The sequence below is a fragment of the Necator americanus genome, chromosome III (genome assembly GCF_031761385.1).
Source record: "Necator americanus strain Aroian chromosome III, whole genome shotgun sequence".
NCBI classification, from domain to species: Eukaryota; Metazoa; Nematoda; class Chromadorea; order Rhabditida; family Ancylostomatidae; genus Necator; species Necator americanus.
Window position 1 is genome coordinate 24,938,326 of NC_087373.1, and position 12,208 is coordinate 24,950,533.

Sequence of the window (12,208 nt, forward strand, 5' to 3'; positions counted from 1 at the left end):
AACTAAGATGCAGATATAATTTTTGATCTTTCTATTAACAGGATTGTTTCAGTTGCGAAAAGGATCACGCTCCAGCTTCATATATTTCTCTCATTATTCGATAAGTTCTAAGCTCTTTTTTGTTTTACTTGTTCTTTTGATCTTTTTTTCATAAAATTCGACCCTTCCACAAGAGGCTTAAAATTTGAAAAGAGCATTTAATACGCACTTTTCCCTCTTAGATTCTACCTACCTACAGAATTGTATCCAAATGATTCGGAGCAATCAGCTTCCGAGTCAAGCTGATTATAGCTAGGTCAGGAAAGCTCCGGAAACATGTGAGATCTTTAAACCTATTCTACTGCGACCAACAACACTCTCAATGCTCTTAATCTCTACAGATTGTTCTTACCCCTGGATTGTCGACAAAAGATCGGTCTGGTTCAGTACGAGCCTGTAGCGCACCCAACGAGAACGACGAGTTGTCGTAGGAACCGTCCTCAAAATAAAACGCAGCAGTCACCTCTTACCCATCTTTCTCAAAACAAAAAGCCCTCAGGATTTTGTTTCTAAGAAAAATGGTTTTAAAAAATGTTTCTTTTTTACCTGCTCTCCAATATGGATCTCTCATCTCTGTTCTTCCATCGATTTTCTACCAACTTTCAACAACTTCGATGCTTCAGATTGGTTTTTCAATTTCTTTTCTGCTGTTCTATGTTTTATATGTCTCTTTAGTTCTTTTTGAAGCATTTTGTCGGCCAGTTGATGTCCTGGATACATAAATACCACGAACTTCTCGAGCAGGTACCATCTCGACTAAAAGTGAATAGCAGTAGGTGTCGAAGATGCTCCGTTTGATCAAATCAAAAAAAAAAACAAGTCGAGAAAGGCAAACAGATCATGAAAGTGAGAAGAAGGGAATACTATTATCGGGTAGAGCGAGAAATTCTCTAACAACCCTAGTCAAAATAATCTGAAGCTCGGTGCAGTTGCGCAAGTGACTGTGCTCGAAGCGGAGCGGTGGAGCAATCCGTTGGGGGCAGAGCCTGCAGTCCGAGTGAAGACTCATAGGCGACTGCACCGAACTACAAAAGGTTTTGACCCGACTAGTTGGAATTAAGTTTGCTTTTTTTCTGCTTTGAATTTTATCGGTAAGAGATCAATGCTTATCGCGAAATAACAGTTGTTAAACATTTCTTTGCATGGGTAACTGGGTAGGTCGCTTACTGAATATTCGACTCCATTCAACTGGTTGTTGTCTCATGGCAGTCCAAATGGTCCACAACTTTACAGCAGCATTTGATCTACACGAAGAGTACAGATGTATCGCTGCACCACGGAAGCATGGACGATTTGTTTATGAGGTATGTCATTGGCGATTTCCAAGTTATTTATGGGCGTGACTCGTTAGTTCCGGGCCGTAGCACAAAATACTCCACGATCATAACCACCTAGAAGTGGAACACCAAACCGAAGCAACCAAGAGACCCTACAAAATAGAAGATAGAACAATCTCCAGATTCAGAAAAGTCTCTTCGCAACGCAACGCTTGACTTCTTTATCCGTGTCCACAGTTTACTTCAAACATAAGCCGCACATGCATTCAAAGAACCCTGAAAGAATCTGAATCTGAGTCGAACGCATCTCGAAAGATTTGATCAATTGGACTGAGAAATTTAATATACATTAAAATTGAATTAAATGAAATAATACTCATCAGAAATCAAATGATCAATATTAGCAAACTAATGTTAATGAATCATTGCCACTCTTCGTTACCATCAACTTAGTGCAGCGGCACTCGTAGCTGAGGTGATATGAAGCTACAGTCGAGTCACAACAACATGAAGCACTGTGCAGCTGCGTAAGCGACTGCACTCGAAGAGGCGCGGTCTAGACAACGGTCGAAATAGAGGTGGGACCATTTGGAACTGCAGTGATGAGAGGTGCCAGCGTGAGTCCCCACTAGATCCTAACCGCTACGCTCCACCGCTCCTCTTCGAGAGCAGCCGCTTACGCAGCTGCAACGTGCTTAATGTTGTTTTGACCCTACTATAGCTACTTTTACGCTGTTACTGAACGAGTCTTGAGAATGGCAAGATGATCATAATAAGAGTTTTTAGAGCAAGATCGATATCCGTAAGCCCTTCCTCACTGAATGGACTGGGAGCCTATACGAACTACAGTAATCTTTCAAATTTCAGATCATAATTGTGTTCGTTGTATCAGCGGCGATGTCTGTGAATTCAGGTTTCTGTTTTTCACTCATATATATTGATAGACACGCTTCTACGCGTCTCTAACAATAGGTGATTATCGACCGAATCCTGTGACGTTGCGGTGTTGGTCGATAATCACCGATTCCCAGAGATGCATATAAACTACAGAATGGCGTCCGGGAAGAGCTCTGCTGAGAATCCAATTAAATTTAATTAGTGATAATATCTGTAAGTTCCAGTGGAAGCAACACCCCCAGTGGACAAGAACAGACCGTTTGATGATGCATCGGCGTGTAAGCTTCGTTGTCTTACTTTAATTCATTTGATATCATAAGTGTTTTTTTCAGCGTGTTATTTCCAAGGAAAATACTCGTTGTACAGCAAGATATACAACATAGAAGAATTCATTTGTCTGAATTTCTATGGGAAATTGGAACTTGATGCAGATATGACGGAAGTTGAACTTCAAGTAAGCATGGTTTTGAAAAACAGGGCATCGTCTTTCAGAACAAAAGTTGTCCCAGTTGTCTTCTGATCGAAGAGAGGTACCTGTTAGCACTATTCATCGCTGCAGTTCACGATGGTCACACCTCGATTCCAATCGCACTGCGCCGCTTCGAGAGCACCCACTTATGCAACTGCTCGACCCTCATGTCGATTTGACCCAACTGTAGTACTTCTAGCTTCTGACTGATCTTGAATCACAAGGACAGTCTAATTGACTCTGTCCTCGGACCTATTTCGGTCCTAGTTATCTAGCTCGCGACTTTAATTAACAATGCGACCGTGCTCATTCTCAAAGTCATCATCCCACAAATCTGAGGTGGTGCAGATTTCAGGTGGATTATTCCTATAAGGGATAGTAGATTATGGAGAGGAGGGAGATTCCGTCCATTTCTTACTAATTGCCGTAAAAAAAAGCCCGGAAGATGCGGCGCCGCACAAGGCTGGCGCGCTCCAATCGAGCTCCTTGTAGAAAATAGTGCGCCGGAACGCCTGCAGCCGTATCTTCCGGGCCGTTTTTTTACGACAATTAGGAAGAAATGGACGGGATCACCCTCCTCTCCATAATCTACTATCCCTTATAAGAATACTCCATCTGAAATCCGTACCACCCCAGATTCGTGGAGTGATGCCTTTAAGAATGGTACACCACATATTTTCTTGGTAGGTATTGGATCCTCTTGTTCCAATGACTCGCAACGTTGGCTATGGCGTAATTAAACGCACATACCACGAATCTGACGTGGTGGGGAATTCAGAAGAAAAGGCAGAGATGGGGTTGTAGATTGTAGGTGCGATACGGGGTGGTTTCGTCCATCCCACTCTGGTCGTCGTTAAAAATGGCGTTGGAACCGCTCTAGTGTGCACGAGGTATGTTAGAACGCTCTTCATGGGAGGATAATCAATATGTTCTACTTGGACGGGCTGGTGAAGTGACCTTATCAATCTTCGACCGCTCTCACGTGGATGCGACGCCTGGAGAAGGGTGGCGCGTTGCATCTGAAATCATCGTAAAAAGCGGTGTTTTCCACGCCGTCCTCTTCGAGGGTTAGAGAGAGATGAGTGGAACCACTTCAGATCCCTCAATTTTCGACCCGATCTCCAACTTCTCCGCATCAGATTTGTGGCGTGCTGGGTTCAAAAGGCGTTAATCAGTACTTATGCGTATTACTGGTACATATACTCCTTGTTTCGGTTGCACTGGTTAGAAGTAGACCAGCCAAATTTGCAGAAGGGCCGAAATCACTCCAAAATGGGAGTGATATCTATAGTGTGATATTTCGTGTTGTTGGGACTGAACTATTGCACCCAGTCACTTGGCTTCCCTACCTCACTTGACCTGATCAGTGGCGGATGTCACGATTTGACGTGGTAATCTGTACCGCCGCTGAGTTATCATCTTTGAATCTGTCTGAGCCAAACCTGTTAGATCTTTGCTAGAATCGCAGAATCTATCCAGCTATCAATCTCTAAGTCCTCTCTTCTTGAGACCTCGGCATTAGGAGTGCATTTATGTTTTCTTGCTATGCCAACGAGGTTTAGGTGAAACTTTATTATTGACCTGACGTTTCGACTAACTCGTCGCTATCAAAGGCCTGAAAATGGTTCGGGGTCTTTGATGCCATGCATATTCCATCAAACTTCTCCTTTCTATTCGCCAACTCTCGATGTTGTTCTAGGTACACCACGCAAGACCTTGAAAAGAAAAAAAAACTGACTGGTCTTGCCGACTACTGCGCCATCTAAGAGATTGTCACTGAGGCGAATGAGATCTACGCACTGTGCAGTATCCTTAAGTACTAATGTCTGGATAACGTTAAGGAACTGCATGTGGGACAACCTTATCGTTTACAGGGTGTTACGAACATCAAGAAGTCATTGGTAATTGATGAGCACTAATTTTTGTTATTCATGGCTGGATTCCTGACGGAAATCCAGAATGCTTCCAATGCTTTCCTAGCAGATATTTCTTTCGCTTTTATGGTGCATTTTATTTCAAACTCATCTCTTCTCATTTTTGTGCAGCCCTAACGGTGTTACGAATTTCCACTCCTTTTACCAGCCAAATGTTCCTTGATACGCAGGTGCAGCATCCTTCCAGTTTCTCCAATATAACGGAACGACATTCAATGGATAATAGTATTTATCGCCGAGTCACGGAAAAAGAGTTTACTGCACAGTATAAACGTCTGAACCATGTTTGGATGAGCATCAGTAATGCTGCTGGGATTGACAAAAGATTCCTTGGCAGGTTAAAAATAGAAACACCGATTTGCCCTGTTTTTTACAGCCTGATTAAAACGCATAAGCTTTCGAGGACGACCTGCAATCAGTGTCAGCGGAGACGGACCAACAGATCGTATCTCTTTGTTTCTAAATAGAATTTTGAGTCAACTACTACCAAAAGTGTCCTCTCGTCTATAAAACAGTTCGCAATTCCTTTAACGTCTTAGAAGTGCGAGATTCGAACAAAGTTGTGTCATGGAGTCATTTGACGTTACGTCTTTGCGCACAAATGTTGGAAACGAACAAAGTTACAAGCGTCATTTGAAATGCTAGATAGGCACGGCTGTAATATAGAGATTTTTGGTCTAAGCAAACAACGCATAATGATCCTGATCAACGAATGGTACCGACGCAGCATTTTTAAATGGTCAGGAAAATACTTTTCTCAAATAAGAGGACCTGCTATGGAACAAAGGCCTGCTCCAGTTTTTGTCGTTTACTTTATGAGCAGAAGAGAACAACCAGGAATAGATGGTATTCTATAGATGTACTGCCGTTATATCCATGATTGCTTCATCGTAACATCAATGCAATCCGAAGTGGACGAATGCTTTAGAATTTCGAGTGAACGATCGCAGTACATAAAACTCACCCGAGAACAACCAAAAGATGGTTGGCTGCCTTATTTAAATGCTCAGATAAAACTGCAAAATGGCATTGCAAGTGTTTAGTGATATCCCAAGGAAGGTTAAAGATAAACACAACGTCAGCCCATCATATTGGCATGAAAAAGGCAACTATCCGAAATATGGTCAAAACAGCAATAACAATGTGCACAGGGGATAGGAAAAGGGAGGGACCACTGGAACTAGCCATAAGCATAGCTAGTTTAAACGGTTACACAAGATCGAAATCTAACACCCAATCTCGAATTATAAACAAGGATCCCACGTGAAGGAGAAATTCCTTTGTGCATCCCTTCACCTCTGATTCCTTAACTGTTGCTATGCACTCTTGGGAGCACAGCTGCAAGATGATGTTGTATTGGTTAACATCCGCATCCGGAACGACAGCATCGAGCGACAGTTGGTTAACAATAGATTCTACGATAGGCAATGTGTGCCAGAGTGTTGCGTTATTTGTCCAATCGGTCAGGCTGGAGGTTGCACGAAAATCGGAGTTATCTACCGAATGGAATGTCTAACGTGCAGCGCCATTCATATTAGAGAAACTGAAAGGATTCTGAACCTGAGTATCAACGAACATTTGGCTGGTAAAAGCCGTGGAAATTTTATGATACCGTTAGGGCGCTACAAAATTGAGAAGCATGATGGAAATGAGTTTGAAATAAAACGTGCGATATTAGCGCACGAGGAAGAAATACCTGCTAGGAAGGCATTGGAAGCATTCTGGATTTCCTTCAGGAATCCAGCCATGAATAACAAAAATGAGTGCTCATCAATTACCAATGACTTCTTGAAGTTCGTAACACCCTGTAAACGATAAGATTGTCCCCCATGCAGTTCCTTAACGTTATCCAGACATTAGTACTTAAGGATATTGCACAGTGCCTAGATCTCATTTGTCTCAGTCATGAACAACTTTAACAACTCGCGGTAGTCGGTAAGACTAGTCAGTTTGTTTTTCTTTTGAAGGTCTAGAGTGGTGTATCTAGAACAACAGAGAAGTTTGATGGGATATGCATGACATCAAAAACTTCGAGCCATTTTTAGGCCTTTCATAGCGACGACTTTGTTGAAACGTGAGGCCAATAATAAACTTTCACCTGAATCTCATATGCATAGCAAGAAAATCTAAATATCCGGCCATCGTTGCTCCATATTCTACGTTCGCACATTACGTTCCGTCAGAATTGGCAACGGCGAGTATTGAGACCTTCTTTTACTGCATTCTCCTACAACTTCTTTTAGCGACCAGTTGCCCTTTTGTGATTTGAGTCAACCTCAAGCAACAATCTCCTGTAATCTGGCTGAAGAATAGAACATTTTTGGGAAAATCTTAGCGACTGGAAAAACTTGTGAACATTTCCAAGTCCCTTCGCTATTACACGACATCAATTTCTGCATAACGGTTTTCGATATGAAATATCATTGGCTAAATCACGGACCCCGGGTAGAAAAGGAAACTTCAGCATTTGTGCACCAATTCCATGCCTTTGCTAAACCTACTATCCTTTATGCCGAACATTTCACCTTTTATTGTCTGACACAAAACAGACGCTTCGTCTCTTTCGGCGGTTTCTCAGTGATCCCAACATATTAATTTGGTTGACGTTCAAATTCCGGAATTGATAGGGCCTGTGCGTTCAGCAAGACGTTGAAGTATTACCAGATTCTCCAAATCAAAGTCTTACGGTTCCTTTGGTTTTTTTTTTCTCGTGAGCTCAATAGATAACGTAGTATTCAGTGCTGATATTGATGCGATCGTGATACATGTTTCCCACAAAACAAACGGTGCATGCAGATATCGTAGTGGTTTGAAAGGAGCGGGCGGATCAAGTTCACTCAACAGCATCTTACTGGTAACAAAACTGATGTTGTTGTTGTCAAAAACTCGATGGACCCCTCAGACACTTTATCTAACATGGTATGGCGTCTTTTTTGTAATGTTTGGGAACTTGCGCCTTAACAATTGAGATATGTAGCTCGTATGCTCTCAAGAATATACCCAGATGTCAGACTGCGTCTAAAGAAATCGGAATAACTAGTTGCGAGTTACAATCGGAATTTTATTTTTCTACTAGCCACTTTTCTACCATTAGTTTTCGACTCTATGTTCTATATATATATATATATATATATATATATATATATATATATATTCTATATTCGATTTCTATAGATCAGCACAGATGCGAAAGTCGGACCCGGTGCGGCGACCCTCTTCACTTCTGGACGATTGGCGAAAGGACACACTTCACTTTTGGACACTTGACAAACTGATCCTCATCAGTTGAGCTGCACACTATGAACTAAACCCCCTTCATCTGAGGAGGGTGCGGCTCCTCCCTTTCCCATCTGTGAGTGGAAGGAACAGTGCAGCAATGTTGCTCACAATCGTATAAATGCATTTTTCCGATTTAACTCGTGGTCGCAAGGATGGATATACAATGGCTCCGAAGAGTTCTAAAAAATACTTCCATTCTCAAGAAAGCGTTACTAGAATGATTGTGCTGCAAACCTGCTTTTGTGTTTGCATTGAGTTATCTCTTTGCAGAATATTGTCACCATACGTGGATGTTTGATAATACGTGGAACTCAGATCAAGTCGGCAAATCTCGCGCAAATATCTGATCTGGTTTCGGACCCAGCGTATTGCGGTTGGATTCAAAGATTTTTGTGAAGAAAAATCGATTATCGAGAGTATTTGCTCTTAGAATACAACGGGCTACTGATCTATGACAATCCGGAACTTGATGTAATTGAATTCAGTGAAGAATTCCAACCCAATCCCAGTGTGAGTTCCAAAAAAAGTATTTCATGGATAAAAGAAAATGAACATGCTCACAGGATGTTTCTATACGAATGAACCCGCTCCTAAGCAAAGAAAAAATTGTCAATGCAAAGTTTGAACTAGATATTGGTTCAAGTGAAACAGGTAGGTTTGATATGGGATTAACTTATTAGATTTCATATTTCTTCTCGGTTTTCGTGAAGAGTATTTTTTAGCACTGAATATACTAATGTAAAATGTCCTTTACCCGCACAAAATTAATACGCTTTATATGCTACGCCACCGGCGTTCCACCTCTCCTATTACCATATGAAAGAGTGATTAATCATACGCTATCTCTTTGATGTTCATGAATGAGTGAAAGCATAAAAGGAGGCAGAATAAGAAGCCAACTGGTCGTTTGATTCTGAGGTTCATGGACATCGAGTCCACCTTTCTTTTCCTTCTTTTATTTCACACTGCTTCCTCCTCCTGTGCCTTGCAGCCTTTATTTTTGGTCTATTTATGTGAACCTAATCTTCACTGTCTCTTGTCCTGGTATCACAGCCATCGTACTTGCTTTCCTCAGATGTGCATTCCATTTCTCAATATGCCTGTACTATTTCCCCTCTGTCTTGGTATTTACTTCTACTTCTCTTACCATTGTGCATGCCATTATTCGTCATCATTAAATCATTATCATTAAATTACATTGCGTTTACATATATTTGTGATTCCTTATCAGCTGTAGCTGCAGTTTAACAGGTAGAACGGGCAAAAAGCACGCTCAATATAACCAAAAGATGGGAGATGAAAAGGATATACCGGATCCGCAGTTAGTTCTATGATAAAAAAGTAGTAGGAGTTTTCAAATAAGACAAAAACGGTATATTGTTCTTCAAAATTTACTTCATCTCCTTCAAAGTACTCCTTTTTGGCAGCAATACACTTTTACCTTCCAATCTTCGAAACATTTGTTACACTCGATTTGTGGATGGCCATGCCTTTCTTCGGTGCCGTTTTTATCTTCTCAATCGAGATGAAACCATGGATACGAAGTGGTTTTTTGAGTTTTGGGAGCAACCAGAAGTCAGATGGAGCCAAATCAGGCGAATACGGTGGTTGCGGAACGATATGAGCGGAGTTTTTGACGGCAAAGTCGCGAACAACCAAAATCGTGTGAGACGACTCATCGAAGCATGGACTTTTCTGGGCAACCATCAGCAAGCGCAACGCTTTAACACCTGACGCTCCTGTCATGAAATTTGGAACAGACGTCTCTAAGGGTTGTGCCTACATATGAAAAATTTATGCATTCGAATAAACGGGGGAGTTTCAAGTTGGAAAGCCTTACTACATCAGGTGGGGTCTGGCGCATTGCGTAAGCGGCCGCGCTCGAAGTGGCTCGCTGAGGTTAGCGGCAGTGGTCGGGGTGGGACGTCTGCTAGCTTCGCTCATCTCTGCACTTTGAGTCGCTCGTCGAAATTTATGTTTACAGTGGATATTGCTTCTGAGATGGTAGCCGTCTGTGTTGAGTGTTCCTAACGAAACTAACTGTTCAAAAATTTATTCCTTCGCGGAACAGAGAAAATTAACTTTGTAATTTTCATAAAGAAAAGTATAGGGTTAACCAATTTTCCAAGGAATGGTGTCATTCTGCTTTTTATTACTTCAAAATAGCGAGTTGCTGCTAACTTTCAGACTGTTCGGTCGCCGAGGCAAAGTCGAAAGAGCAGTGCAACACATTGGTCGGAGATGTCACAATCGATGACTTAAAGGACATTGGACCAGGTCGTATAGCAAAGGTCGTGGGGAGAGTCTCAGTGGAGGAAACCGCCGAGGAGGATCTGGAAGTACTGAGATCGTTAGAGATTACTGGATGGGGATGTGAGCCTATCATCTAATAGTTGCTTCTTCATTTATGTCTCATGTATCGTTAATGTCTAGCACCAGCTCTGACCATTTCGAGAAACGAGAAGCTAGTCGATGTCAGTGCACTGCCGACCGTAAAAGTTATAGCAAATAAACCCGCTGTAAATATCGAAACTAATCCTAAGATTTGCGACAACGTTGCAAACAGAAAGAAAATTGAGAAATGGTTGTTAGAGAATGATGTTTCCATGAAGATCGACACGTACTGTTGTGAGTACAACATAATCTTGTTTTAGAATAACTCTGTGAACTTCACTTGTAAAAATAATTTCTAGTGAGATCATGCGAAGCTAGAAGAGTGTCGGAGAAATTCCTGCTGGAACTTCATAAACACTGTAACGTTCTTGAAGGAGACCTCGTCATCGACAATTTGAAAGGTTGTTGATGAAAACAAATCCAATTATAATCCTTGAAGAATCTTTCACAACAGTCGTCTGACCGTCTGAAAAGAAAGGCTGCTCAGTAGAGTTTTCCGAATAATTAATTCTTAGATTTAAGAATACCACCATGACTTCTCTTTTTGGAGGAACGTGTTTGACTCCTTCCAAATATTTGTTCTTTTTAGCATTTTTGGTGCTTGTTGACACGGTAAATTAAATAAAGAATGAGAAATTAACTAAAAAAAATAAACTAACTAATTAACTCTAGCACAGATGGACAAATATTTTGGACAAACGCTCACGTATGAAGAACTAGAGGTTGAAGAATTCCAGGAAAATTCTTCGGCCTTTTTTTTCGTGAACACGAATGTTTTCTTGCTTCAAGAACAAAAATACTGAGCAGCACTTAGTACTTAGTGCCACGACTTCATGAAGCAGAAAGATTGAAAGCAGCGCTCTACGAAATTGACATAGCGTGGACACCTGATCGAAAACATGGAGTTCAGGGCGTGGATCACGAATGTGAGTGTTGTCGTGCTCAATTCCCCCAATCGTCCTAGGGAACAACAGCGTGGGAGCCACTTTAGCTCCCACGACGTTCTCTCAACAGTGCCTAGCCATGGCTTCTTACATGAATAATCTGCTGAAGCGACCTCATTGACTTTTGGCCTCTCGTTTGTGGATGCGACGCGTGCACAACGTCGCGCGTCCAAACTTACCTCATGGGAACGAATGTAATTTCCTACGCCGCTCTTTTTAAGACGATTAGAGAAAATCAAGCGGTGTCAGGCTCATATTCGTAATTTACACAATAAACTCTATATTTCCTATCAGGTTCCCACACTGTTTCGTGATACGCTGCCTTTAAGTCACCTTTAACAATTTTAAAAGATCACTGATTTTGTCAAGAAGTGGTTTGCTGCAAAATCCACTATTTTCAAGGACAACTTGTCATTTCTCCAAAAATGTTTCAGAATTACCGAATGATATTGAGAAACTGGAACAAGTGGAAGAAATTAACGGACGACTTCTTGTCATAAATAGTCCGGCTGTTCATAAATTGACTTTTTTCAAGAATTTAAAAAAAATCAACAATCCTGTTTCGAATCGTGAGTTTATTCTTATCCCACAGCGATCATTTCTTATTTATGTACTGAAGAGAGTTCCTTTACATTCGTTGTTGATATTTCTTCTCCGGAAGTAGTTTTTTTTTTCAGAATACCCACACAGCTTAATGATTTATGGCAATAAGGAACTGGATCAAATACTATTCAATAGGGAATTCTCCCCCAAACCAGATGTAAAATAACATTTCACGTAACATCTCTTGGAATAAAACCCACCTTTTCTAGGAAGTTTTCATCAGGTTGAACCCAAAGCTAACTACTGATGGCGTTGAAGGCGCCAGTTTTGAAGTGAACATCGGTGCTAGCACAGGTATAAATTTAAAATAAATCTACACTATGATTAAGATGGAGATCTATGTAAATTTGAACATAGACAAATAAAATGGTT

General features: G+C 41.3%; 1 protein-coding gene across 2 annotated transcripts in view; it reads left to right on the forward strand.

Moving 5' to 3' along the window:
• Window positions 1-1,181: 1,181 nt before the first annotated feature.
• The window catches only part of RB195_010833 (uncharacterized protein), a gene marked incomplete at both ends in the record, with an annotated part of 28,656 nt that continues 17,629 nt past the window's right edge, over window positions 1,182-12,208 (forward strand). Inside the window, 13 exons of one of the 2 annotated variants that reach the window (XM_064191999.1) lie at window positions 1,182-1,343; window positions 2,184-2,229; window positions 2,438-2,491; window positions 2,546-2,667; window positions 8,166-8,268; window positions 8,326-8,405; window positions 8,459-8,546; window positions 10,083-10,268; window positions 10,329-10,523; window positions 10,589-10,690; window positions 11,668-11,802; window positions 11,911-11,993; window positions 12,046-12,130. In XM_064191999.1, coding sequence (XP_064049582.1) covers window positions 1,182-1,343; window positions 2,184-2,229; window positions 2,438-2,491; window positions 2,546-2,667; window positions 8,166-8,268; window positions 8,326-8,405; window positions 8,459-8,546; window positions 10,083-10,268; window positions 10,329-10,523; window positions 10,589-10,690; window positions 11,668-11,802; window positions 11,911-11,993; window positions 12,046-12,130 — 1,441 coding nt within the window. The remainder of the gene's footprint in view (window positions 1,344-2,183; window positions 2,230-2,437; window positions 2,492-2,545; window positions 2,668-8,165; window positions 8,269-8,325; window positions 8,406-8,458; window positions 8,547-10,082; window positions 10,269-10,328; window positions 10,524-10,588; window positions 10,691-11,667; window positions 11,803-11,910; window positions 11,994-12,045; window positions 12,131-12,208) is intronic. The other variant, XM_064192000.1, reaches the window with a different exon arrangement.